At 46.8% G+C, this 23,730-nt stretch overlaps 1 protein-coding gene across 1 annotated transcript; it reads right to left on the bottom strand.

Moving 5' to 3' along the window:
* Positions 1 to 10,393: 10,393 nt before the first annotated feature.
* SOX14 (SRY-box transcription factor 14) lies at positions 10,394 to 11,830 on the bottom strand. The gene has a single exon (XM_035133606.3). It carries the CDS (start codon positions 11,340 to 11,342, stop codon positions 10,620 to 10,622), a length of 723 nt encoding a protein of 240 aa, XP_034989497.1. The 5' UTR covers positions 11,343 to 11,830; the 3' UTR covers positions 10,394 to 10,619.
* Between the last annotated feature and the right edge of the window lie 11,900 nt (positions 11,831 to 23,730).

The raw sequence follows: 23,730 nt of genomic DNA, 5'->3' as shown, positions 1-23,730 counted from the left end.
CCAGATGGGACTATTCTCGTGAGACTCTAATCTGAATGAAAAAAAAATACTTTCGCTTCTTTCATTAACGATTAAATGCGCACATTTACATTGTGTTGACTGCAGTATAGATGTTGTGTTCAGTGATGAAAATAAACACAATATAAATATACTGGGTGATTATTCAGTGTTAGTCACACTCAGAGTTGACTCACTGGCATGAATGGACACTCAAGTTCACTGATTTTAATAAGTCAGGATATGCATAACACCGGATATCACCCAATGTATATGCATATGAAATGGGTGTGCAAATATAAACAACACGATCCCATTGTGTGTGTGCATAATACTGGACTGCACTATATATTTGAATACTAATATTACATTTACAATATAAATGCATGTTGCATAATAATCATGTCTATTATCAGCAAAATGAATGTTATGAAGAGAGGTGCTTAAACCATATGACTGTATACATATTTCTATATTGAGAATGAGTATTGGTAAAGATGAATCAGTTCCATAAACGGTATATGAATGAATGCAACTGATTCAACTTCAGCAGTGCTCATTCTCTCTAGAGGGGGGAATGTATGTTTGTGTGTGTTAGTTTCCCCTAGGGTGGAAATGGTCTCATCTTTACCTACTTCAGCCCATGATTTTTTTTTTAAGTGGGAACTTCATTGTATATTCCGGAAAAGTATATTGGTTGGGAAGCTTTAACAGAGCTAAGGAGTATGTGCAAGGAGTGAGAAACTAAATTGATGGATGGATGGTTAAATGAATATAAATGAACTGATACCTTTACAGGAAAATAACATTTCTTTTCTTTTTTTATTCTATAGATCAGTGGGTTTTGTATCTGTAATTCTTTCATATCAGCAAAGAGGAAATAAACTCCCATGTAAATCATTTCCCCCCACCTGGAAGCATATTAAAACCGTGCCTTAAAAAAAAAGCTGTGCCCCCCTCCCCCACCATTTGCTTATCAGTTCATCCACCATTACATTTTAAATGAAATTGCAAGGAACCCCCTCCCTTTCCCTCCCCTAAATTCTAGGCTGATGTAGGAAAGTCAGAAGCATACTTTTCTTGCTTTAGAATACTGACCTAGATTCAATTACAGATAGACCAGGAAGGGAGGGCGACACCTTACCATTCCTCTTTTAAAAATTAGAGGGGGGAGGGAAATGCCTCTTCCGCCTGTACCACATACGACAATTTCCCCACCCCGTAGAACACACCCCAAATGGAGAAGCAATCTGTTTATTTCGTGGCAGGGGCTTGGTCCAAACCGGGGCGAGACGCACCGCCGTGTTCCTATGCGGGAATCCTGGGGAAGAAGCGATTCTATCATCCTATCGTGCGCTTCGCTCTCCGATTCTTGCGTTTGGTGGCGCGGTGGGTCCTGCCGGAGCGTCGTGGGGAGGGAGAGGCAAGCGGCGCCTACAAGAAAAGAGCCACACTGGCTTGACAGCTACCGCCAAACAAATATCAGCCTCATTACACTTTTTTTTAAAAAACACCTCTTTTTTTAAGCAGCCAGCAGGACGCTTTGAAGCTGAGGATTTGGAAACTGCTTTTCCTCTCACTGTCTCCCCACCCGCGCTCCGCCCGAGCCTCGCTTCCTCTGAAATACTTACAAGGAGGGGACAACGCTGTGATCCTTGCTTATTGACTTTTATCACTAAATTAGGCATATAAATGACCTGAAAGCGGTGGCTGCCGTATTAAATTAAAAGGGGAGGGGGGAATAAAGAACAATTACCCCCTCTCTCTTCTTCTTTTTTCTTTCCCCCCCCTCCCCTCCCCACCCCCTCCATCCTCCCTGCTCTGATCTCAGCCTGAAAGGAGGCCTGGGCGAGATAAGGAGAGATTGGATTCCTCTTCCAGAGCAGCTCTGCTGCTTAAATAAAATAGACCAGAGAGAGAGAGAGAGAGAGAGAGAGAGAGAGAGAGAGAGAGAGAGAGAGAGAGAGAGAGAGAGAGAGAGAGAGAGAGAGAGAGAGAGAGAGAGAGAGGTTTTGCCTCCTCTCCGGTCCATCCGGATGAGACACGGCGGCGGGGGGTGGGGGGGCGGATCTGAATGAAATGTCTGGTGGTTTGTTAGAACGCTTTTTAAACTTCTTTTAAAAATTAAAACATAAAAGCAATGAAGTGGGGGAAGCATTTTGGGCGGTGAAGCCAACGCTTCTCTCGTCGAAATATATCCGCCTTTTTGCACGTTTTAAAGAAGCGCATCTCCGTTTGAAGGCACACAAATGATCCAGAGCCGCTCCGGGCATCCGGGACTTCCTCTTCCACCTTCTCTCTCTCCTTGGCCAAAGAGAGGTGATGGGAGCCTGTCTGCCATGGGGTACCCCCTGGCTGCTAAGCAAGGTAGGACTGCTGGAAGGGGAATTAGAGAGAGAGAGAGAGAGAGAGAGAGAGAGAGAGAGAGAGAGAGAGAGAGAGAGAGAGAGAGAGAGAGAGAGAGAGAGAGAGAGAGAGAGAGAGAGAGAGAGAGAGAGAGAGAGAAGCTTGGTTATTTCAAAGAGCCAGAGATGTGGCCAGCTTTAGGAAGCGATGTTCAGGGGCGCGAGGATTGGGGGTGAGAGAGAATATAATCTTAATATTCAGCTCAATGGAGTATCCTTATAATTTATAGCCACCAAGATAAGGCTGGAGGATATAATAATAATAATAATAAATCGGAAGACGTCTCTTCTCTTTCTCCTCCGCCCCCCCCAAAAAACCAGCCCCACAACCCCACTCCCAACCCTCGGTATTGAATTGCACCTTGGGCAACAGTGCAGAGTCCAGAATCTTAACTTCGCTCAACATATGTTTCCAGCAGATAAGTAAACAATCTGGACGTGAAATGAAAATTTTAATTAATGCAGTAATGCTATTACACCTCAAGTGTGCAAATCCCATTGCATTGCAGTGTGACAATGGGCTGGGCAGGGGGGGGGCGGACCACAAAGCCCAGACAAGGTAGCGCACGCGAGCCCCATCCGGAGCTGAGCGCTTGACGCTTTTGCGCCGGAGTGCCAGTTGGGTGCAGACAACGACGCTGGAATCCAGCGTGCACGTTCGCTCCTCTTTCCCTCTCCTTGGTGCCGCCTGATCTCTCTCTCTCTCTCTCTCTCTCTCTCTCTCTCTCTCTCTCTCTCTCTCTCTCTCTCTCTCTCTCTCTCTCTCTCTCTCTCTCTCCCCTTCCACGCCCGTTGAGAAGCTTCTCTTTCCGTGCGCGGGTTTAAAAATTGGCAACAGGAGCAGACTCTCATTCCCGGCCCCTTTTAGTCCCTCAAACTTTTTGGAATGTGATCTTCCCCTCCTCGGAACTTGCACGTTATTTCTTGCTTAGCTGGTTCAAAGGAGGCGTGCTCGGCACTAATGAAGTATATTGGGTGATTTGTCCTAATAAAAAAAAATTAAGAAAAATAAAAAGAAGAAAGCAGGATTGGCTCTTGCCTTTGATGTGCTTGTAAAACAGACCGAACCGAAGCCGAGGCGTGTGAAAGAAGAAAGAGAGGAAGATGCTATTAAAACACAAACGTTTTAAAAGGCAGATGAAGACCTAGCAGGAGAAACCGTAAACTCCAGAGAGATCAAACGCCTCTGCAGCTTGCGTGGGGACCGCATCGCTCCCGAATCGAAAAGCAAACGACTGACCGGCAAGGCTTAACCAATTCCCACGGGATCTGCGGGGAAAGGCCTTCCAACCACTCACTCCAGGGCCCAGTCTGAGAATCTCGTCCATCCCGGCTACGGGATCGCCTCTGCGTCCCTTTCCCTCATTTTCGCCCCCATCCCCCTCGAGGACTGGGAGCTGTGCCACTAAAACTTTGCTTCTCCATCCTCCACCCATTCTCAACCCATCTGTCTCCCTTGCTGTTATTTTTCTCCTCCTCAGCCATCTCCTCCGTCCCGACGATCGCCCCTCTCGAGTGGTAGGAAGGCCACGAGGCCGGCCTTCTTGAAACCGACGGCCAGGAACTTGAACCCATTTCAATCTCCAGACCTTTGCGATTAACTAGCCCAAGGACCGCCACTTCCTCTGGTCTAGTCAATTTCACAAACCCAGAACTTCACACACACACACAACTTTTCCTGCATTTCTTTTTTAAGCAAATCCCAAAGGGAGCCTAACGAAGCCAGCTTGGCGCATTGCCTCGCCAAGGAAAGGCCTTGGAGGAGTTGTGGGCCAGAGTTCCTCCTTGGACTGAAGGGCCCCTGGTGCGCCTGGGACAGGTTGCGTTGCTTTGGCGCAGCTCGTCCACGTGGCCAGGCGTCGCTTTCCACCCCCCACCCCCCCTGACTCCTGCAGGCAGCATGCAAGCTCCCACCTAGCTTGGAGGCAACAGCTGCCCGGGATCTGCGTCGATCGCGGTCTGGCGATGCGGCGGCGAACGTGTTCTTACCTGCGCAACTTTCCCCCGCCGCTTTGAAGCTGCTCCGCCAGATGTTCCGTACAAGATGCAGCTCGATAAGCGACGGCTCGCTGCGTCTGCCGAACTGACAGCTCCAAATCTAGAGCCCCTTTCGGCAAGGAGGGGCGGCGGCGCGGGTGCATTCATTTTGGGGTTATTTCTCGGAGTCTAGTTTCCAGAAGAGTCTCCATCTTCTTCTTCCTCCTCCCCCCACCATTTTTTTGTTCTAGACATTGTCGTTGCTTAAAAATTACTTTCATGGACTAAGAGAATGAAGATGATGTTATTGATTTCTCGGTTCCCTTTTTAAAAAAAAAACAAGCAAAAAAACAGTACAATGAAGGAAATATAGCCAGGAGGAGACGGAGGGAGGGGGGCAGGGATTAAAAAACATATTTAAAAAACCGCACTCTCTCCCAGAGCCCCTTTGAATGGCTTTGATAGTCCTCGGCGGCGAATTTCCGCCCTTATTATCACCAATCAGCAGAAATCAGTAATAGCTCTCCGAGACTTCTTAATGTGTCCTTTCAAAGGAAAGTTTCCAGCATGTCCGTGGCCTCGCTCGTTTAATCCCCTCCGCAGCAAAGTTGGCCAAGAATCCAGCGTTTCCATCTGCAACTAAATGAGGGGGCGCTTCTTTTGCGCGCGCGCACCCCCCACTTTCCCCCTGGCTGGAGTTTGAGAGGGGTGGCCTTTGGAGAGGATTAGGAAAAAGTATAAATAGTGGGAGTCAGTGAAGTTTACAGCTAGCTAATAATAGCTTCTTTCCTTCCTGAAATGAGGGAAATGGATTAAGAACTTCCAACCCCGCCCGCCTTCAAAGGGGAGCTTATTTGAAATCAATGATTTGTGGACGAGGAAGTCCGCTTCATCAAGGTTGCTTGAATGTATAGCGCGATCTTATAACACCGCAATCTATAATCGTTGAGGCCTAGAGAGGATTTTGCTGCCGGTTAGAATGGGCTGCGCATTGGACCCTGGCGGTGTAACTCTAAACGTGTTTACTCGGGAGTAAATCCCGCTGCGTTCAAGCGGATTTGCTCCCAGGTTCGCGTCCATAGGCAGTCTATTTCCGCTCAGCCAGATTGCTGGCAAGCAAACAGGTTTGAGGATCGGGTGTCACACCCCCTGCTGTCTATCGGGATGGCCTCTCACTCCTCAGCTCTCTTACTGGGAAGGAAGGGCCCGTTGGTTTCAGTGGGACTGCCTTCCAAAGAATCACACTGAGATTTCTTTTGGAAGACAGGGGAGGATGTACCAATAGGCTTAAGTGTAGCATGTCAACTTGTTGAGGGACCTCATTGTTCCCAAAACCCAAAGTTGAGTAATGGTTCAAAACTCCAGCATCAGCGAGGTTTGCGCACGTTCGCTCAACAGAATCCTAACCCTAACCCCTTCTCTTTGGGGAGCGCACGGAATAGTTACCGTCTTTGATGTCAAAAGAATTGCAAAAGAAGGGGAGAGAGAGAACTATTCCCTAAAGGGAGAGAACGAACTCCTTGTCAAACCTGTTTTGCCACAACTGTCTCCTTCTTTCAATAAAATCATTAAACAAAAGGCTGCGGGGGTTAGACACCACGCCTTCCGTGCGCTTCCCAAAGAGAAGGGGACAGCAAAGGGATCCCATTTAGCCCTCAGTCTCTCTCTCTCTCTCTCTCTCTCTCTCTCTCTCTCTCTCTCTCTCTCTCTCTCTCTCTCTCTCTCGCCTTCTTTTGCAATTCTTTTGACATCAAAGACGGTAATCGGTTCATTTCGGTGTCATGGCGATTATTTAATATTTTTTATCTCTGCACGCATAAAAATAGCTACACGCACCTGCAAACGAAGGAGCCGGATAGAGGTGGTAATTTGGCGGAGGAATGAGGAAATGTTGCAAGGGGCGGGACGAGGGGGACAAGCGATGAAGTTTCAAGACAGTCCTAAAGTTTTGCCCTGTTGGCATTCGTCTGGATTTCTGTTGAGAGGAAAGTAATCACACAAGCTTTCGCGAGTCAATTTCTGTGGCGTCTAGAACACAAATAAGGATAGCAATGTGCAAAGTTTTGAATCACACAGGGCTCTTCGTAGAGGAGAGTGGAAACTATCCAGCATAAATTCGGCAAAATCGTTAGATTATAGTAAATATGAGCAGGAGCTGTATAGTCTGTGGAGCTCCTGGTGTTGGGTTAACCTTAAAAATACATAATAAAATAGAAAGGGGGTGACCTGGGGTGCTGAAGTACTTAGCAGCTCTAGCTTCGTGTGGACATGACATCCTCACATCTATCGTTGAAATCAAAACAGAATTTCGCAAAATGAATATGTTTAAATGGCGAGTTTTAGCAGTGGAATATGTAACCTTGCTCAATCGGCACCCTTTTCCATTCTCCCTGACGAAGAGTCCTGTGTGACCCAAAAGCTCCAAGGAGAAAGATCCTGCGAGAAGAAAAATCGGTCCCTCCCCTCTCCTGCTTTGCGTTCTCTTGAGGCGACACAGCAACAACTAGGTAAATCTCAGCATCACATATCGACTACACGACCACAGTAACGACAGTATTTTACAAAACCAAACAACCTATTTATTTGAGAGGCGGCGTTGGTGGTGATGGTGCAATATAACCTATTTATTTTATTTATTCATTTTCTAGAGAAGCACAAATCCACACACACGCAACACCCCGCAAGTCCATTTTGCCAAACAGCCAACTTGCCACTGGGACCATCACCTCTTAATGTCCTCTCCATCTCGCCCTTTCAAGTCAACGCTGTAACCAAACTGAGGAGTCCAGCCAGTCCGTTGCGTTAGCGCCCAGGAAGGGAACCCAGGAGGAGATCGAGAGAAGCGCCCCCACTCCAGGTCTTTCTCCGTGGGGCTTTTGGCGCCCCCGTCCCAGCCCTCCGGACTCCCTTCCCCAAATCTCCAGAGGAGGAGACAGCTGACGGCAGCCCTCCCGCCTGTACCTGTGAGGGCAGCGTTAAGACTAATCTAGCTAGATGTTAAAGGACGCTGAGCTATGAGTGTTATCACAGGGCCTGACAGCAACTGTCAACTGGGGTTAAATCAGCCCGGGCGCGCAGCTCCTCCGCCTCCGCTGCTGCGTCCATTCATTGCGGCTTGCCTCGGAGTGTCCCCTCGCAACTGTGCCTCTGATTGTCGCCTCCGAGTCAAGCCAGGTCTTAATTGTGCCCATTTGTAAGTGGGCTCTCCCTTTTTGTCATGCTAAACAAGCGTGGTTCAGCCATTCTAACCTCGCCTTTCAAAGCTTTTCTCCTCGGCTCTTTTGTTTACCTTCGCCTGATCTCTCATTTATTTATCTATCTATTCTTCCTCTGCTTACCCTGCCATTCAGGTCCCGTGTATGTTAATTGTGTTATGCCATTTAATTCTAACAGCAGTCTCCAAAGAGCACTTAATGAGAAAAACATCTACAACATGGATCACGTTGGCTATTCAGCTTAGCCAGATGGACAACTGCTACTTCTTCTCTCTCTCTCTCGCCCTCCCCTCCTCACGCCCCCCCCCATCCTTTCTTTCTATCCTCCCCTCCTTCCCCTTTTAATGAAAAATCCTTTCCTGGACAAAAGGAGAGACCTGATGAATAGGGGCGCCAAACACTGTTAATTGTTTGGGACAAGATGCTAATCTGCCCTGCTCCAGCCTCTCTTCCGAGATGCTTCTTCCTCTTTCCAGGCCTGCGCCCTCTGATTTGGGATATTGGGGGGGGAGTGAAATGTGGAAACGTGGACAGGGAAGGTGGTGGAAATTGGGGGTGGGGGCGCTTTTGAGGACTTTCCGGAGGCACTCCTGGACTCCCACTCAGCAGAGGGACCCGAGGGCAGAAGAGCTGTCTCACCACATTTGGAAAGAAGTGAAGTCCTACATTTTGCCATCGAAAGAGCGAGGTCATCAAATCATCAGGTCTGGAGTCTACATTAAATGATCCCGGGACCTGGGAAACGAGGGCGAAGTGGGCGGTGGTTGCAATACGTGCAGAGGGACGAGGAAACTGAATTTCTAGAGGTCGAACTAACTGCCGTTAGTTCAGCTGGAAGGGATTCTGCACATTCTCAGAAGCGCTCTTCTCTTCCTACATTTTACTGGGCAGGTAGACGGGGCTAAGGCGAATTCATTCAGGCTATCCCAGCCCTTCGGAGCTGTTTTGTGCCGCCTCGCTTTTGGAAAGCTAGAGCCCCGCCGAGACATAATCGCTTAGCTGCTTAAGTTTGGGGTAAATAATTTGGTACCTCCAACTGTACCAGAAACATTTCGAGAACTTGATCAGTTCTTTTCAGCCCTGAAGCAAAATATGGACCAGTCTATCTAATTAAGTTTCACTGTTCCTTTTTCTTCCTGGACCTTCCTTTAAATCTCTTTCCTTCCTAATCCTAAACAAGGCGAGACTTATTCCTTTGCCACTCAGCCAGACTGCAAATCCTATGCCTGGATTACCTGAAAATGGGCCCCACCGAACACAACGGGACTTAACTGCTGAGTAAATAGTAAACCTGTAACCGATTGCCCTGTTTCAAACCGGTTCAGTCTCTTAAAACACTGTGGCAAGGCAGGCTGTGGTTCGACGCGCACTTAATTAGGAGTAAGCCCACTGAATGCACGGGAGATCATTCGCAGTAAATATGCAAACAGAGTGCCATTAAAGACTCCCCTAAACACTAGCATTTGCGTGTTTACTCAAAAGTCGCCCCCACTCTGTTCTCGATGGAGCTTACACTAAGGTTGCGGCCTCAGAGCGGCCCAGAGGACAGATCGCTAGCTGGGGAACTCGCTGAGTGGCCGAGAGCCAGTCATTGTCTCTGACTCAACCTCAGTTTCCCAATCTGTAAAATAGGAAGAGTTGGTTTTGAAAGAGAGAGCGAATATAGCATTATACACGCCCCTGGGCCTTAGATGCAGAGGAACCCAGGAATCGAAATAAATAAATAAATGGGTGGGTGGGTGGGTGGGTGGGTGAAAAGGAGTTTGAAAAGCTATGGGCACAATCTCCCTGGAAGTTCGTCCACGGCAGGAAAGATTGAGCAACTGCTTTCGTTCCCTACAAAAACCCAATTCATTAGCAGGGTAATTTCCCGGACGGTATTAAAATTGTTTGTATCCTGACCCTACTTTTTGCAGCATTTGAAGGCCTTACCACACCGACAAGGCGCAAGTAAACTTAGCCAGTTGTCTAGAAGGTTTTGTTTTGTATGGATCGAGACTGGATTCACAAGCACATAACTGACGTGTTCGACGACAGATTGTCTTTATTCAAAATGTCTTTGTTCAGCAAATGAACAGAATTAACGAGGTAAAATCCTTCTGGATACAATTCTTCCCCCAATACATTGTTAAAACATATTTAAATTACCACCGTGTTGTTCATTTTTTTAAATTTTATTTTCCATTAAAAAAAACAATTCTACTGCCTGACTTCATATCTGACATTCTGTCTAAAAGTAAACTTAGGTCTACTTGCACTGATTCACACAAATTGAAGGACTATCTGTTTTAAATTAAGCAAACACTATCATACCATGTTTGAAATATAAACGTTTTTCACCCTTTTTAATATCTCTGAAGAGCTTCTTCTTTTTTAATCTTTTTGACATGAAAAGCAATTTTAAGTTATTAGTGCTGGATGGTAAAATATAGATATATAGATATATATAACACAGCTAACTCTTGTTTTTTTAATGTGCAAAAAAAGGAAATCGTTAAGTCAGAATACTTCCGGGATTTTAGGAATTCAAGTCCGATTCACATCCGATCATATAAACTCATAGACATTGAGATAATAAATAAAAAAAGAAAATCATCATCATCAAAGACGTTTCGGCCTTTCGGCCAAAAAAAGGGCAATTAAAAGTTTGACACATTTACAATTCTTACAAGTTTCGGGGTTCCTCGGAGCCCCAAGTGCAGAAAGAAAAATACCTTTTGTGTATTTGTTTTTGGATTTGACTACAAAGTCTCGGAGTCTCCCCATCCCCGCCCTCCCGCCCTCGGAAAAAATCGAGTCTTAAAAGTCTTTCCCCAGGTGAAATCAGGTCTCCGGGACATCTCTCCCGTGCTCAAGTGGCTTTGCTTAGGCTCTTAAAATATCTTTGTTTCTGAAGTCTGGTCAATATCACATGCACCACGGAGGGATTCCGATTCCACCGGCAAGCCAAGGCTATGGCGACGTGGGGGTTTCCAGGCCGCCTGCCCTATATGGGGCTGTCAATGATGGGAGCTTGCCAGGGGGGTTACATGGCTGCGGCGTGCGCTGACGAGTAGGGGTCTATTCCAGTCTTGGTCATGCCTGGGAATAATATGTAGGCCACGGGAGGCTGCAAACTGGACGTCGACCAAGCCGTACAGTTACAGGGCACCACGTAGCCGGGGTTGGTGGGCGACGGGTGGGTGTGGGTGTGCTGGCTGGGGCAACTCAAGGTGCCAAAGGCCCCGTTCTGGTATCCCAAGGTGGAGGCGTAGGGCAGGGTGCTGGTGGCCAAGGTGTGGGGCACCTCGGTCATCTTCTGGATGGCGCTGGAGCTCAACTGGCTGGGGTCAAGAAAGGAGTAGGGCGTGGAGGTGGGGGGCAGGAAAGCCCTCGCCTTATCCGGGGAGCCGAGCAGAGAGTCCGTGGCTGCCACGGGGAGCCCGGCCGCCTTGAGGGGGTCAGTGTCTCCGAGGTAAGGCAAAGGGAAGACATACCTGTCCTTCTTGAGGAGGTTCTTGGGCTTGCGACGGGGCCGATACTTGTAGTCGGGGTGCTCCTTCATGTGCTGGGCGCGCAGCCTCTTGGCTTCGTCGATGTAAGGGCGCTTCTCGGCTTCCGACAGCAGCTTCCACTCGGCGCCCAGGCGCTTGCTAATCTCCGAGTTGTGCATTTTAGGGTTTTCCTGGGCCATCTTCCGACGCTGGCCCCGGGACCACACCATGAAGGCGTTCATGGGGCGCTTGATGTGGTCGGAAGGTTTGGACATGGTGGTGTGCCGGACGGAAGCCTCGTCGAGCAGCCCAACCGCCGCCAGCTGTCCCTCGCCCCGCGCACCTGGCTCCGCTTCGCCTCCTCCTCCTGCCTTCCAGCCAAGGCGACCCCCCACCACGCTCAGCTGATCATACCAGTTCTCCGGACGATCCAGTCCCAGCCAAGGTACCCCGATGGATGGCTGGGGAGCGGGGAGGGGAGGAGAGGAGAGAAGCGGAGCGAGCGAGCAAGCAGCAGGAAGAGGAGGAGGCAGCCGCAGGGCGAAGGAGCCCGAGGAGCGAGGCCAAAGGCAATCCAGGGGCGCCTAGTCCGCCGGCGAGCGAGCGCTCTCTCTCCCTCTCTCCAGAGGATTGCCGGGGGGTCCCCTCGACGGCCCTGGAACCGGGGATCGATGGCGACGCGGAGGGTGTCTGGCTCCGCTGGCAAGGGACTGAGGACAAGGAGCGGACTCGGAGCCAAAAGCGGGGAAGTTCAAAGGCGAGGCTGTTCGGGACGGCGCGCAAGCTTGACGGAGCGGCGAGTAGGGCGTTCACTCCCTTCACCTGATCGCCCAATCAGCGGCCAGAGAAAGAGCGAGCGAGCGAGGACGAATACCTTCGGAAAAGAGAGAGAGCGGGAGAAAGAGGAAAAAAGAGGAGGGGGAGAGGGAGGGGAGAGGGCAGAAATCACTAAAGACACAGGATTAAAGGGGCCGCTTTTGTTAGACGGCGCGCTAATAGCAGCAGCCAATAAAACTCCGCCCATCCCCTCGTTTTAGGGCGGAGTGGGTGAAAAGAGCTCTTTTGTGCGGGGGTGGTGGTGGCTGAGTAGTGGCAATCCTCCCCCTAATTTGGGGAGTGGGGTTCAAACAAACGGAGTGAATTTGTCAATGGGGCAAGAGCACGAGCCAAGGACAAGGGCATCCTTGTTAATGTTTTCCCCCTTGTTAATGTTTCCCCCCTTGTGTTCGACCCTACCAGAAAAGCACCAAGTCTGGCTACAGAGAGAGGTGGGGGGGGGCGGAGGGAGAGAGAAATGCCAGGCGACAGGGAGCGTGCGATTGTTTGAAAAGCAAAAGTGAGCAGAGCGGCGCGAAGGTCACCACGCGTCTCTCTCCATCTTCCCCCCCTTGCCCCGCAAAGAGTTGGGCCAAGCCGGGACGAGCCTAGCAAAAGCCGACCTGGAGAAACGGGGCTGAGCTAGCCTATGAGGCGGGGGGGAGTGGAAGGACGAAGCTGGATCCATATGCATTAAGGGGGTCTGGCACTTCGATGGGGTGGACGGGAGTGGAACAGGGTAGACCTAAACTTCCAGCGCTATTTGGAGTGCATTTTTATACTAAAAGTCAATAGTACTTTATGGCTGCGAAAATCTAAAAAGCCTCAAAGAGCGCGAGTTCTGCACGACTTAAGTGAACTGGGCTAGGAGGGGACTCTGGACGGGGCGGCGCCATAGCTGCCAAGTTTTCACTTTTCTCGCGAGGAAGCCTATTCAGCAAAAGGGAAAATCCCTGTAAAAAAGGGATAACTTGGCAGCTATGGGCGGCGCGGCGAGGAAGACATTTGTCCCCTGTGCTTTGGTGACGATGCCCTTTTGTGACGCGCTCTCTCATTCTTCTCCTCTGCTTTAAATCTAAGCCTTTCTCTGTCCTGGTGTTTTTGTTGTTGCTTGGGGGGGGGGTTTAACTATTAAAAGATTGGCTTCTAAAGAGAACAAAATACCCACAGGAGTTTTCCCTCCCTCCTCTCTCCCCTCCACGCCTGTTTTCTTTGAATAATTGCTGCCTAACGCAAAATGCCCTTGGGGAAAATATTTATTAAATGGAAACCATTTCCCTCGAATCCCTAAAGAGCCCGGGTTCTTTAAGGGCCTATTGGCTCTGTGCACCTGCCGAGTTTAAAACTGGTCCAACATCAGCCTTCCCTCTCTTCCTCCACACCCCCGCCCCGCCCCTCGACCCTCTTCCATAGTTTCCCATCGCCTCCTTTCGCTCTGTAGCTGCTCTCTTTCGAAAGACGCGTCAGAGTTAACAGGAGTTGGGTTACCTTCCCTTGTTTTGTAGATCCGGACCTTTGATGATGCCTTTTCTGCGTCTCGGGGTGGGGGTGGGGTGAGGAGAGAGGATGTTTTAAAATATAGGAATTCTGAAACTCATTTAGCCAACTGCATGGTTCAAATTTGATTTTGATTTTTACAAAAAAGGGGAAAGAGCACGCCAGGTAATTTTACATCCCTGATTTTAAAGCTGTCAGGATGTAAATATAGGCGCCTCATTCATTTTTTATTCCAATCAAGTACAGAATAATAATAATAATAATAATAATAATAATAATAATATCCACTATGCCCCGTGGTATTAAACATTCTTACAAATATAAAACCATATGATTTGCAGCACTGTCTAAGGGGCGGGGCGGGAACCTGTCATTTTCTTTCCGTTGTTATGGGCCCCCCTGCAGAATAATGGTTACCAATTAGCCCCCCTTATTCCAACCTCCACTGACGAACTGATTTTACTCAACTTCCTATTTAAAGCAATGGAAGGCCAGTTTCAGTCCTTACACCTGTACAGAGAGGCATCTTAAACCGCTCCCCGCATGCAACACCTAGCTCATCCTGGTTCATTTCAAAAGATATCGGAAGTGTACAAACACACACACACACACGAGACACAGAAGCGCGCACACAGATATTCCCCGCGCCGCCGGCTTTCTCTCTCTCGAAATCAGCGCCGTTGCCTGCCGAGAGTCCAAACCATAGTTTTGTTTTGTTGTTTTTCGAGCTTGGGAAGAAACAGCAGCGACAAGCTCTCCCCGCGCTTGGCAACGGCGTAGGTAATAGATCGCAAATATTTGCAGAACACCAATCATTTTTCAGCCAGAGACATTCTCCCCCCTCCCTCTGTGCCCGGGGCCCTCTGCGTTTTTGCTCCCCAAGGTATATTTAGAGGTTAAATGCCCCATACGAGCGGCTGGTTCATGCATATGTAACGCATCGGTGCTGTGCTGCGTGTGTATTGGTATGTCTTTTTCGAACGGAATCCTCCATTCGACCGCCCCCGCTTCTCAATTCTGCCACACTTTTATCCAAAGGAAGGTTTCTAATATATCAGCGTCTAGAGCAAAGAAAAAAGAAAAAGCCACCCAGTGTTGGTGTGGGTTTTTTTTAACGCAGGGTAAAGAGTGGCCTTTGATTCCTGAATTGCATGTGCATGTGCGTAATATATATGAAGTGATCTCCTGAATAGAAAACTACAGAGAGAGAGAAAGAGAGAGTAAATCCGTGCCATTTCAAATGCTCAGGGGGATAGACATGGATTTCGATTTAAATAGCTGAAGCCTGGGACCTTGGCTTCTGCCTGTGTCTTCTGCCTGTGGCGATGCACGTCCATACGTACCTTTTCGAGACAACATCAGACATCTTCTCCCACCCTCCCTAACTCCCACCACTGTCGTAAATTGATGGCGCCCACGAATATGGCTGTATATAAAGCTTATTCCTCCCGCACACGCCGGCGTGCTCCGGTCCTGTGGGCTCAGCTCAAGTAATGGCCGCGCGCGCCTGCTATTTCTGAGCCCGGCGCGGGTGCTCAGCAAGCAAGCAAACCCTGGCGCAGGCCTGCCCCGCTCGACATGCGCTTTTACGCGGCAAGAATGGTATCATTGCAAGGGCCCGCGTAGACGGCTTGAACGCAATATGTAACTTAAGTAAACGGACGTGATTAAAGAGGGGTTTTCCTCCGCCGTCGATTTTTAAACTTCCAGATTTAAGATGACCAATAGTGATAATCTATGAGCTCGCTCCCCTCCCTCCCCGGCAGAAGTTGAAGGCGGCGGTGGCACCAAAACACCGACGAGAGAGCTGATGGAGCGCGGCACGACGCTAAACATACACATAAGCAGTGCTTTTTGTGGGGATACGCGGTGAACATTTTGTGAATCTAAGCTTGGCCTCATTGAGGGCAGTATTTCAATATGAGTCGGAAAATAAGAGTACCCCTAAACATTTTCTTTATAGAAAAAAAGCACTGCACATAAGATACATAATTCACCAGGTCAGAGGAAGGAGCCGCAGTCCCTTGCCCTCACATCCTATCCCCGGGGGAATTGGAATATGATTCAAAGGCGGCGGCAGACGTTCCTTAGTAAATTTCGTTGGCTATTTGGAGGCGGGAACCCTGGGAACAGGTGAGCGCTCCCTCTCCCATCACGCACCCGCAGTAGCAAGGGCGCGCGCAAGCGCACGCACACTACTTTTTCCTCGGTCAGGAAACTCCTGGAGAAATCACTTCACACCGTTTGCCTGAGGGCGTTGGGAAGTGGGGGCTGGGAAAGAAACTATGGTGCCTATCAGGCCAGGAGGAGACCCCAACCAGGCGGGCAAAGAGAAGCGGAGTGGGGTGGGGAAGCGCTTGGCGTGTTGTTGCTTAGTCAGGGCTGCAGATGCTATTTGTCTCCGGGTGAACAAAAGTCCTCTCCAAAATACTCGTAAAGCGCGCTCTAGAACCGAGTTTGCGACCTGTTAACACAGCTCACGATCCTGACTGATTTTTTTCTCGCAACTTCCACATTTTCTCCTCAACTGCGAAAATAATCCCAGGTCTAAATCGGGTCTCTGTAAGGAGCTATCCAAAGCAGCTCTTCTCTTGCCCATTCGCCCCCTCCGACTTCTTGGGAAAGCTCCGAGACAGCTCAGGCGCAGCGCTGTGCGAAGGATCCTCCTGCTTAGCCTAAATGGACAGGGGTCATTCGTCAGCTGAGACTTCAAGACTCAAACTAAAATGATTGTTTAGTCTCGGGGCAGGTTTCCTCTCTGCCTCAGTTCCTCACCAGCAACTAAAAAAAGCTGGGGAGGGTAGAATCGGAGGGCCAATAGGAGAGAAACTGCCACCCAGAGCCCTTTGCCAAGGCAAACGTCTCTCCCGCGGCTCATGGCCGTAGCCTGGGATTAGTCAGCAGCCAGATGCGCCTTGCGCAGGCAGCCGAGTTTCCTAATACGATCCCTTCTGCGGGCTCGCGGATTCCTCCCATCCCCAAACAGCACTGGGATCTTTCCACCCGGGGTTGCTGCGAGGGTCTGGCTGGGAAGCGCTGTCACCCGACCGGAGCGCAAGGTCGGGAGTTCACATATGGACCAAGGTGTGCAGAGCCACAAGGCAAAGACCCGCGCTTGATAAAAGGCAGGAAAATCACATTACAAACCTGTCCTGACCTTGGGTGTGCTGTCCCTTTGACTCAGGCTCGATGACATATCGGTTCTTTCCTCCTCCTTTCCTGCCAAATTATATTTTATCCATTTATTTATTTTCCCAAAAACATTGTTATTGGGGATGGGTGGGAGGAGAAGTATGTATTTATTTGAGTAGGGGGCGGGGGACATGCTATCATTTCCCCCGCTTAGAAACAAGTGAAATTTGGTCTCTGGGTTTACAAAATAATCCAGATAGTAAGACCAATCGTTTGGGAGTTGAAGACTGCCCTTTGTTGGCTGTCGAAGACCCTTTCAAAAAACACTCCATAATTGTTTGGACTATTGATGGAGCGAGATTGCTCTGCCAATAAACTCCCCGGCGCTCGTCTAGGCGCGTTTTAGCAGCTTGGGAGGGAAATGGAGAGAGCGCGCACGCACACTTTCTCTTGCATTGTGCCCACATCGTTCCTTCCCATGGGAGGAGGAACACCCAAATGGGGGATTCTGTTGAATAGCCCGCTAAGTCTCTCATGGAATTCCAGCGACCTCGTCTTCAGGAAAAGAGAACCCACCTGCTGCAAAGACAAATCGCTCGACTTCAGCAAGCTTGCAAGGAAGTTTGTGGGGTTGGATCCCCCTCCCCTCGCTTCTTTCCGCCAAAAGGTATACAAGAGAGAAGGGTGGGGACGGGGTTATAATAAGGTTATAATCTCCCGTAGAGCACAATATATGAGCAAATGCTGCGCCCGAAGGCAGTTCAGCTTCCTTTGGGAATCAATCGCGTCCAAGCCCAATTAGGAGGCGCCCTCTGCACAGGCGAATGTCATCCCGGTTTAGAACTGGGAGCGCTTGCTCTTTCGGGGGCAGAAGAAAATAGCAGAGAAGCAACAGGACAAGGACCGACCAAGTTTAACTATTCTTCTCTTCCCGGCACCCATCTAACTGGACGCGCCGGAGAAGTCATGATTTCTGAGTTAAATTGGAGACGGGGGGCGGGGGCGGGGAGCAGGTTAACCACTTCGTTTCAATGCTGAGAATGAATCAACTTTAAAGTGCGTTGCTTTTCACGCACAAAAGCGCAAAATCAACGGGGGAGTATAAGGATCTCAGAGGGTGCGTAAGAAGTTTTCGAGAGACTGTCAGGAACTTCAGTATCACAATCCATTCATTCCCTGCCCTCACATACTCTACACATGCAGTTAATTCCCTTGGCGATGTGAGAAGTGGTTTTCTGGAGCGGCATTTTGATGAAAATGTGTGGACCCGAAGTATTGTGCGATATATATATGCAACACATATCCAGACATTTACATGCCACGAGCTCCACTAAAATAAGTGCGGGCACTCAATCCCTTTCTTCTTCTTTCGGAGAGTTCCCAGAGTAATTACAAGTAACAGCATTTAAGATTGCGATCCTAAATATGTACTGGCAACTACAGGACATACACTGATTAAAAAATATTAGGATATGGCTAATAGTTTCAGCAGAAAGCAATATAAAACTATTAAAGCAATGAAGAGATCCGACCACTCTTCTTGCTGCTGCTGCTATCATTATCACCACCATCACCAATAACCACCATGACGATGACCACTACCATCTCTTTGGTCCATCGATTCCTGAATCCTTAAGGATGGTTGACTTGAAGGTGGCATTGGTACAGCAGTGATGCTCAAAGGAGCAGTTCTGAATTATCCTGAGAAAAGATAAGTGAAGTTAAGAGTCATTAGTCATGGATCAAAGCCTTCTTCCTTGTTCAAGAGGCCACCGTCCTAAACATACAAACATGAAGAAAGTCCAGTTGATTTTAGAGGGGGTTCCTTCTTAACAACATGCTCATGCTAAGTTCAAGCCTCTGTTCTTATTTTCCATCTAAATGCCAGTGTTATTTTTGGAATTGCAAGCAAACACCTTGGCATCTGCTGGCATTTCAGGTTCTTTCACAAACAACTGCTTCATTATTGTTATTTATTAAATTTCTATGCTGCCCTTCATCCAAAGACCACAGGATGGTTTGCAATATAAAAAAATACAAAATACAAAATGAGAATACAGCATACATATGAAAACAAAAGAAAACCACTAACTCCCTTCACCAAACACATTATTATTATTCTTCATTACATTTGTACATAAATGTATTAAATTTCTAGAGTCACACCTGAATGCTGGCCTGCAGCTTTTAAACACCTTTTAGGGTTGTCAGTTTTTGTTATCTCTTATTTATTCCCTGATTCAAGGACCATTGCAAGTCAAATGAACACCTGTCTTTCAACTGCCACATGAATGGTGTTAGAATAAAATCTGAGGCTAGGCTAACACAGTCTTCAATTTGGCCCTCCTGTGTCACAGAAAAGCCATTTTCCTGTCACTCATATGTAAAGCATGAATGTCTGTGCCTGAAGTCATATAGGAAAGTATCTGGAACTAAAACATTGAATGGGGCTTACTTCTGAGTAAAGACACATTGTATGTACACATATCTGGGAGCAAGCCCCAACAAACACAGTAGAATTTACTTCTGAAACATTATTATAACTCTCATATATTTGGATATTTTATCATAAATTACACGGAAATCTGTATATTCCATCATTTATGTAGCATCACTGCAGAAAGTTTATTTATGTAGCATTACTTCTCTGGACAATAGTTAAGGGGGAAAGCAGAAAGTACTTTGGAGTAAGTTTCAGCCAGTTGATTTAGTTAACCTTTTAGCAGAGTAATCTGAGGATTGTTCTATTGAAATATATGTGCACATATACTAGAACATCCTTAAAAATGTGTTTGTGATGATTTTGAAGGAAGTGGATAGTTTTCCTTAAGTGCAAGGCAGCACATTTTATTAAACTGAATAACAGAACAAAACCACCCCTTATTGCTAGAAGGAAGAGTCACCTTCATTTTCTTCTCTATCAAACAAATATGTGATATTTCCTATTATGATAACATCCCCAAATAGCTTCACAAAAAACAAGCTCAAGTTCCATCAGTATTGTGGAAAATTCAGTTTTTTGTTTTTGTTTTGCCAGTGTGTGTGATATTGGCAGTGATTTCAGCCGAGCGCTGCCTGCTTCTGTTGCCATAGGTTCTTTTTACTAGAATTAACAGCACAACATTTTCTCCCTAAAAGGCAAATATTTGCTACTTTTGGATACAAACTTGAAGGAAAAGGCATTGCTTTTATCTTTTTCGTCAGACCTAATATACAGTGGATAGCTGGCTATTTGCACTGTGCACCGGCAGGCCCTTCAGCAGTTCAACTACCGGTATGTTTGAATTTATCTGTAATTTAAAACAGAAGTTGATTATCTGGGATACTTAACGGATTAAGTTAAGTTGCATGACAACTAAGGGATCAACCTAACGCTAGAAAGTCAGGGTTACATTCAGGCCATAAAACATAAAGAACACAATCTGGAGAAAACCAACAACACTTATTAAATCAGTAAAACATACTGGGCTCTTAAATCTTGTTGGCTTCAGAGGATCTCTTAATTCACATTTAACTTTCTAAAATTTACACTGAGAGTGGGAAGTGCTGGAAGACATGTGTTAGATGCCAAGAAAAGTTAACTTAAGGAAGGCCCCTCCTCCCCACTGGAGCTCACTAAATGTAGGCAAAGCTAATACATATGAACCTTGTAACAAGGCAACTCACACAAATAGGGGTTCAATGTGCCATGGGTCATCTATGCTAAAATAGCTCTCTCAGTCTGATAGTTTGTAGTTTTTAGTCAATAAATTTGACTGACTGACATTACTAAGAAATCCCAGCAGCAGTGATAATTAGCTAGAAGTGAAATATCAGCAAGGGATGGTCCGATTCAGAACACGACCGAATGAAATTAATTATTTGGAAGAATGTGGATTTGATACTTTAAACCAATTATGTTCAATGATTCCATTTGTTTCTGAATTTTGCTAAAATTTGAAAACAATTATTGTTAATTGGTTTGGTTAATTGTGCCCCTGCCATAGGTGTAGCCAAGATTTATGTTAGGCGGGGCAGACCAGAACCTCAGCTAGTTAAGTATTTTTATTGATTCACTTGATGGGGGGGGCACTGCTACACTTCCAGAGATGTCACCAGGATCTTGAAGCACTGTAGACCCTCCATTCAAACCCTTCTTGTTGCTTACTCTCTCAAGGAAACTGGTGTGCTGTGATGGGGCTTATTGCCTATACATTGCCATGAGCATCTAATCATGGGGACTTCATTTCCTTGTTGTTGTTGATTTTCTCTTTTGCATTCATGGATGCTGCTGAAAGCATGTGCAGCAGTGTCTATGCATAGCAGGGGTCATGGGAACTTACACCCCCCCAAACTTCCATGCCTAAAAGCTGCTGTGTGCATGCTTACGTGTGTGTGTGTGTGTGTGTGTGTGTGTGTGTGTGTGTCCTGGCAAACAGTTTCAGTGAGCCATCCCCACCAGTCACCTCACAACAGTAAGTATTGTGGAAAGAAAGCAGTGGGGAGGATTTGTGGTACAGGAATGCTAAGCAGCAGGACGTTTTAAGTAGGAGGCCAACATGTGAATGACTTTGGGTGTATGACTTCTGCCTGGCCCCCTATGATTCTCCCAAAATATACAGTAACTGGAGATATTAGAGAGAGTAGATTAGAAATAAATCTATTATTTTGACATGGGCTGCCTGAATTGAAGCTAAGAATACTGGAATATAAGGAATCTCCATTTCATGTTTCAAATAAGTCCATTTCTGTCTCCTTTGGGTGAGGCTGCCATTTGTATTCTTAAAGGTGGAGAAACTTGAAGTGAAACTTAAAAACAGTATTTTTAAAACAACAACAACAACAACAACACACAGATACTATTTGGGGAGTGTCTATTTATTATATGGAACATTGTGGCAGTATGTAAAATGTGGTTATCTGAACTATGTCAGCATACATCCTAAAATACTTAAAAGTATGTTAAACTTAGTCCAATATTCACCCAGCATCTATTGCTTCACATTTCTAGGCAGCTGCATAATATTTCAGTATTATTTATACCAGGCATTAATATTTTCTATATATGATAAAGATTATATGGCACACAGAACACAATTTAGCATAAATTTGTGTTAACTTTCTTTCTCAATTTTAAAAAACATCTTTCTGGATTTTTAACCTGTTCCTGCTTAGTAAAATGGAGCACCACTCCAATTACTGGTACCACTAGATTTTCTGGGGAGGGTGTTTAAATGTAATAAAGTTGTATTGATGTTGTTTCCTAGATTTGTTGTTGTTTAGTCGTTTAGTCGTGTCCGACTCTTCGTGACCCAATGGACCATAGCACGCCAGGCATTTCTGTTTTGCACTGCCTCCCGCAGTTTGGTCAAACTCATGTTGGTAGCTTCGAGAACACTGTCCAACCATCTCGTCCTCTGTCGTCCCCTTCTCCTTGTGCCCTCCATCTTTCCCAGCATCAGGGTCTTTTCCAGGGAATCTTCTCTTCTCATGATGTGGCCAAAGTATTGGAGCCTCAGCTTCACGATCTGTCCTTCCAGTGAGCACTCAGGGCTGATTTCCTTAAGAATGGATAGGTTTGATCTTCTTGCAGTCCATGGGACTCTCAAGAGTCTCCTCCAGCACCATAATTCAAAAGCATCAATTCTTCGGCGATCAGCCTTCTTTATGGTCCAGCTCTCACTTCCATACATCACTACTGGGAAAACCATAGCTTTAACTATACGGACCTTTGTAGGCAAGGTGATGTCTCTGCTTTTTAAGATGCTGTCTAGGTTTGTCATTGCTTTTCTCCCAAGAAGCAGGCGTCTTTTAATTTCGTGACTGCTGTCACCATCTGCAGTGATCAAGGAGCCCAAGAAAGTAAAATCTCTCACTGCCTCCATTTCTTCCCCTTCTATTTGCCAGGAGGTGATGGGACCAGTGGCCATGATCTTGGTTTTTTTGATGTTGAGCTTCAGACCATATTTTGCGCTCTCCTCTTTCACCCTCATTAAAAGGTTCTTTAATTCCTCCTCACTTTCTGCCATCAAGGTTGTGTCATCTGCATACCTGAGGTTATTGATATTTCTTCCGGCAATCTTAATTCCGGCTTGGGATTCATCTAGTCCAGCCTTTCGCATGATGAATTCTGCATATAAGTTAAATAAGCAGGGAGACAATATACGGCCTTGTCGTACTCCTTTCCCAATTTTGAACCAATCAGTTGTTCCATATCCAGTTCTAACTGTAGCTTCTTGTCCCACATAGAGATTTCTCAGGAGACATATGAGGTGATCAGGCACTCCCATTTCTTTAAGAACTTGCCATAGTTTGCTGTGGTCGACACAGTCAAAGGGTTTTGCATAGTCAATGAAGCAGAAGTAGACATTTTTCTGGAACTCTCTAGCTTTCTCCATAATCCAGCGCATGTTTGCTATTTGGTCTCTGGTTCCTCTGCCCCTTCGAAATCCAGCTTGCACTTCTGGGAGTTCTCGGTCCACATACTGCCTAAGCCTGCCTTGTAGAATTTTAAGCATAATCTTGCTAGCGTGTGAAATGAGTGCAATTGTGCGGTAGTTGGAGCATTCTTTGGCACTGATTTACTACAGCCCATTGCGATCCTCTTCTTTATGCAGAAGATCTGCTGTGGTGTTTCCAGGAACACTGGATTTTCTGGGTCTCTGTCGTTTTGGCTTTTGAGCTGGATATGGCACAGATTACACTTGTGTCCTTGGTTAGTGATCTTTATGTAAAGTATCATAATGAAAATTAGAGCTGGAAGCTTTGACCGGTTTGACAGTTAGATTAATCAGTCAAAGCCTGACTTGTTTCATCAGGAGAGGACCATTTTAATCAGTAACAGTAAATTCGAAGTGGTGGCGCTGCAAGTTAAGGTCACACTTGTTTGTTTGTTTGCTTGCTTATTTATTTAGCTAATAGGAGTCTTGTATGTTACTGTAATGGAGAATGAAGGAGAAAATGGTGACATTTATTCAGTTGTAAGTCATCTCACACTGCATATTCCCATATATTCTCAAACATTGAGGTTTTTGGTAATATGCAAATTTATTTACATTTAAAAAGGATTTAATTGGTTGATTACAAAGAGGAAATTGTACCTAGGAATTGTATTAGATCTCTTATGTGTCTTTCCATGCGATGGTTTCAGGCATGTAGATTTTGGTCCCTCAGAGGTGGACCTCAGTGTCTGAGCTGAATGATGGGGCTGGAGACGCTCCTTCAGGTATACTGGTATGA

The sequence above is a fragment of the Zootoca vivipara genome, chromosome 5, assembly GCF_965207765.1.
Source record: "Zootoca vivipara chromosome 5, rZooViv2.hap1.1, whole genome shotgun sequence".
Classification (NCBI taxonomy): Eukaryota; Metazoa; Chordata; class Lepidosauria; order Squamata; family Lacertidae; genus Zootoca; species Zootoca vivipara.
Note: the sequence above shows the minus strand (reverse complement) of the source record. Positions and strands in the feature narration are given on the sequence as shown.

Coding starts and splice junctions, on each gene's coding strand:
- SOX14 (XM_035133606.3), bottom strand. CDS start 11,342: ATGTCCAAACCTTCCGACCACATCAAGCGCCCCATGAACGCCTTCATG.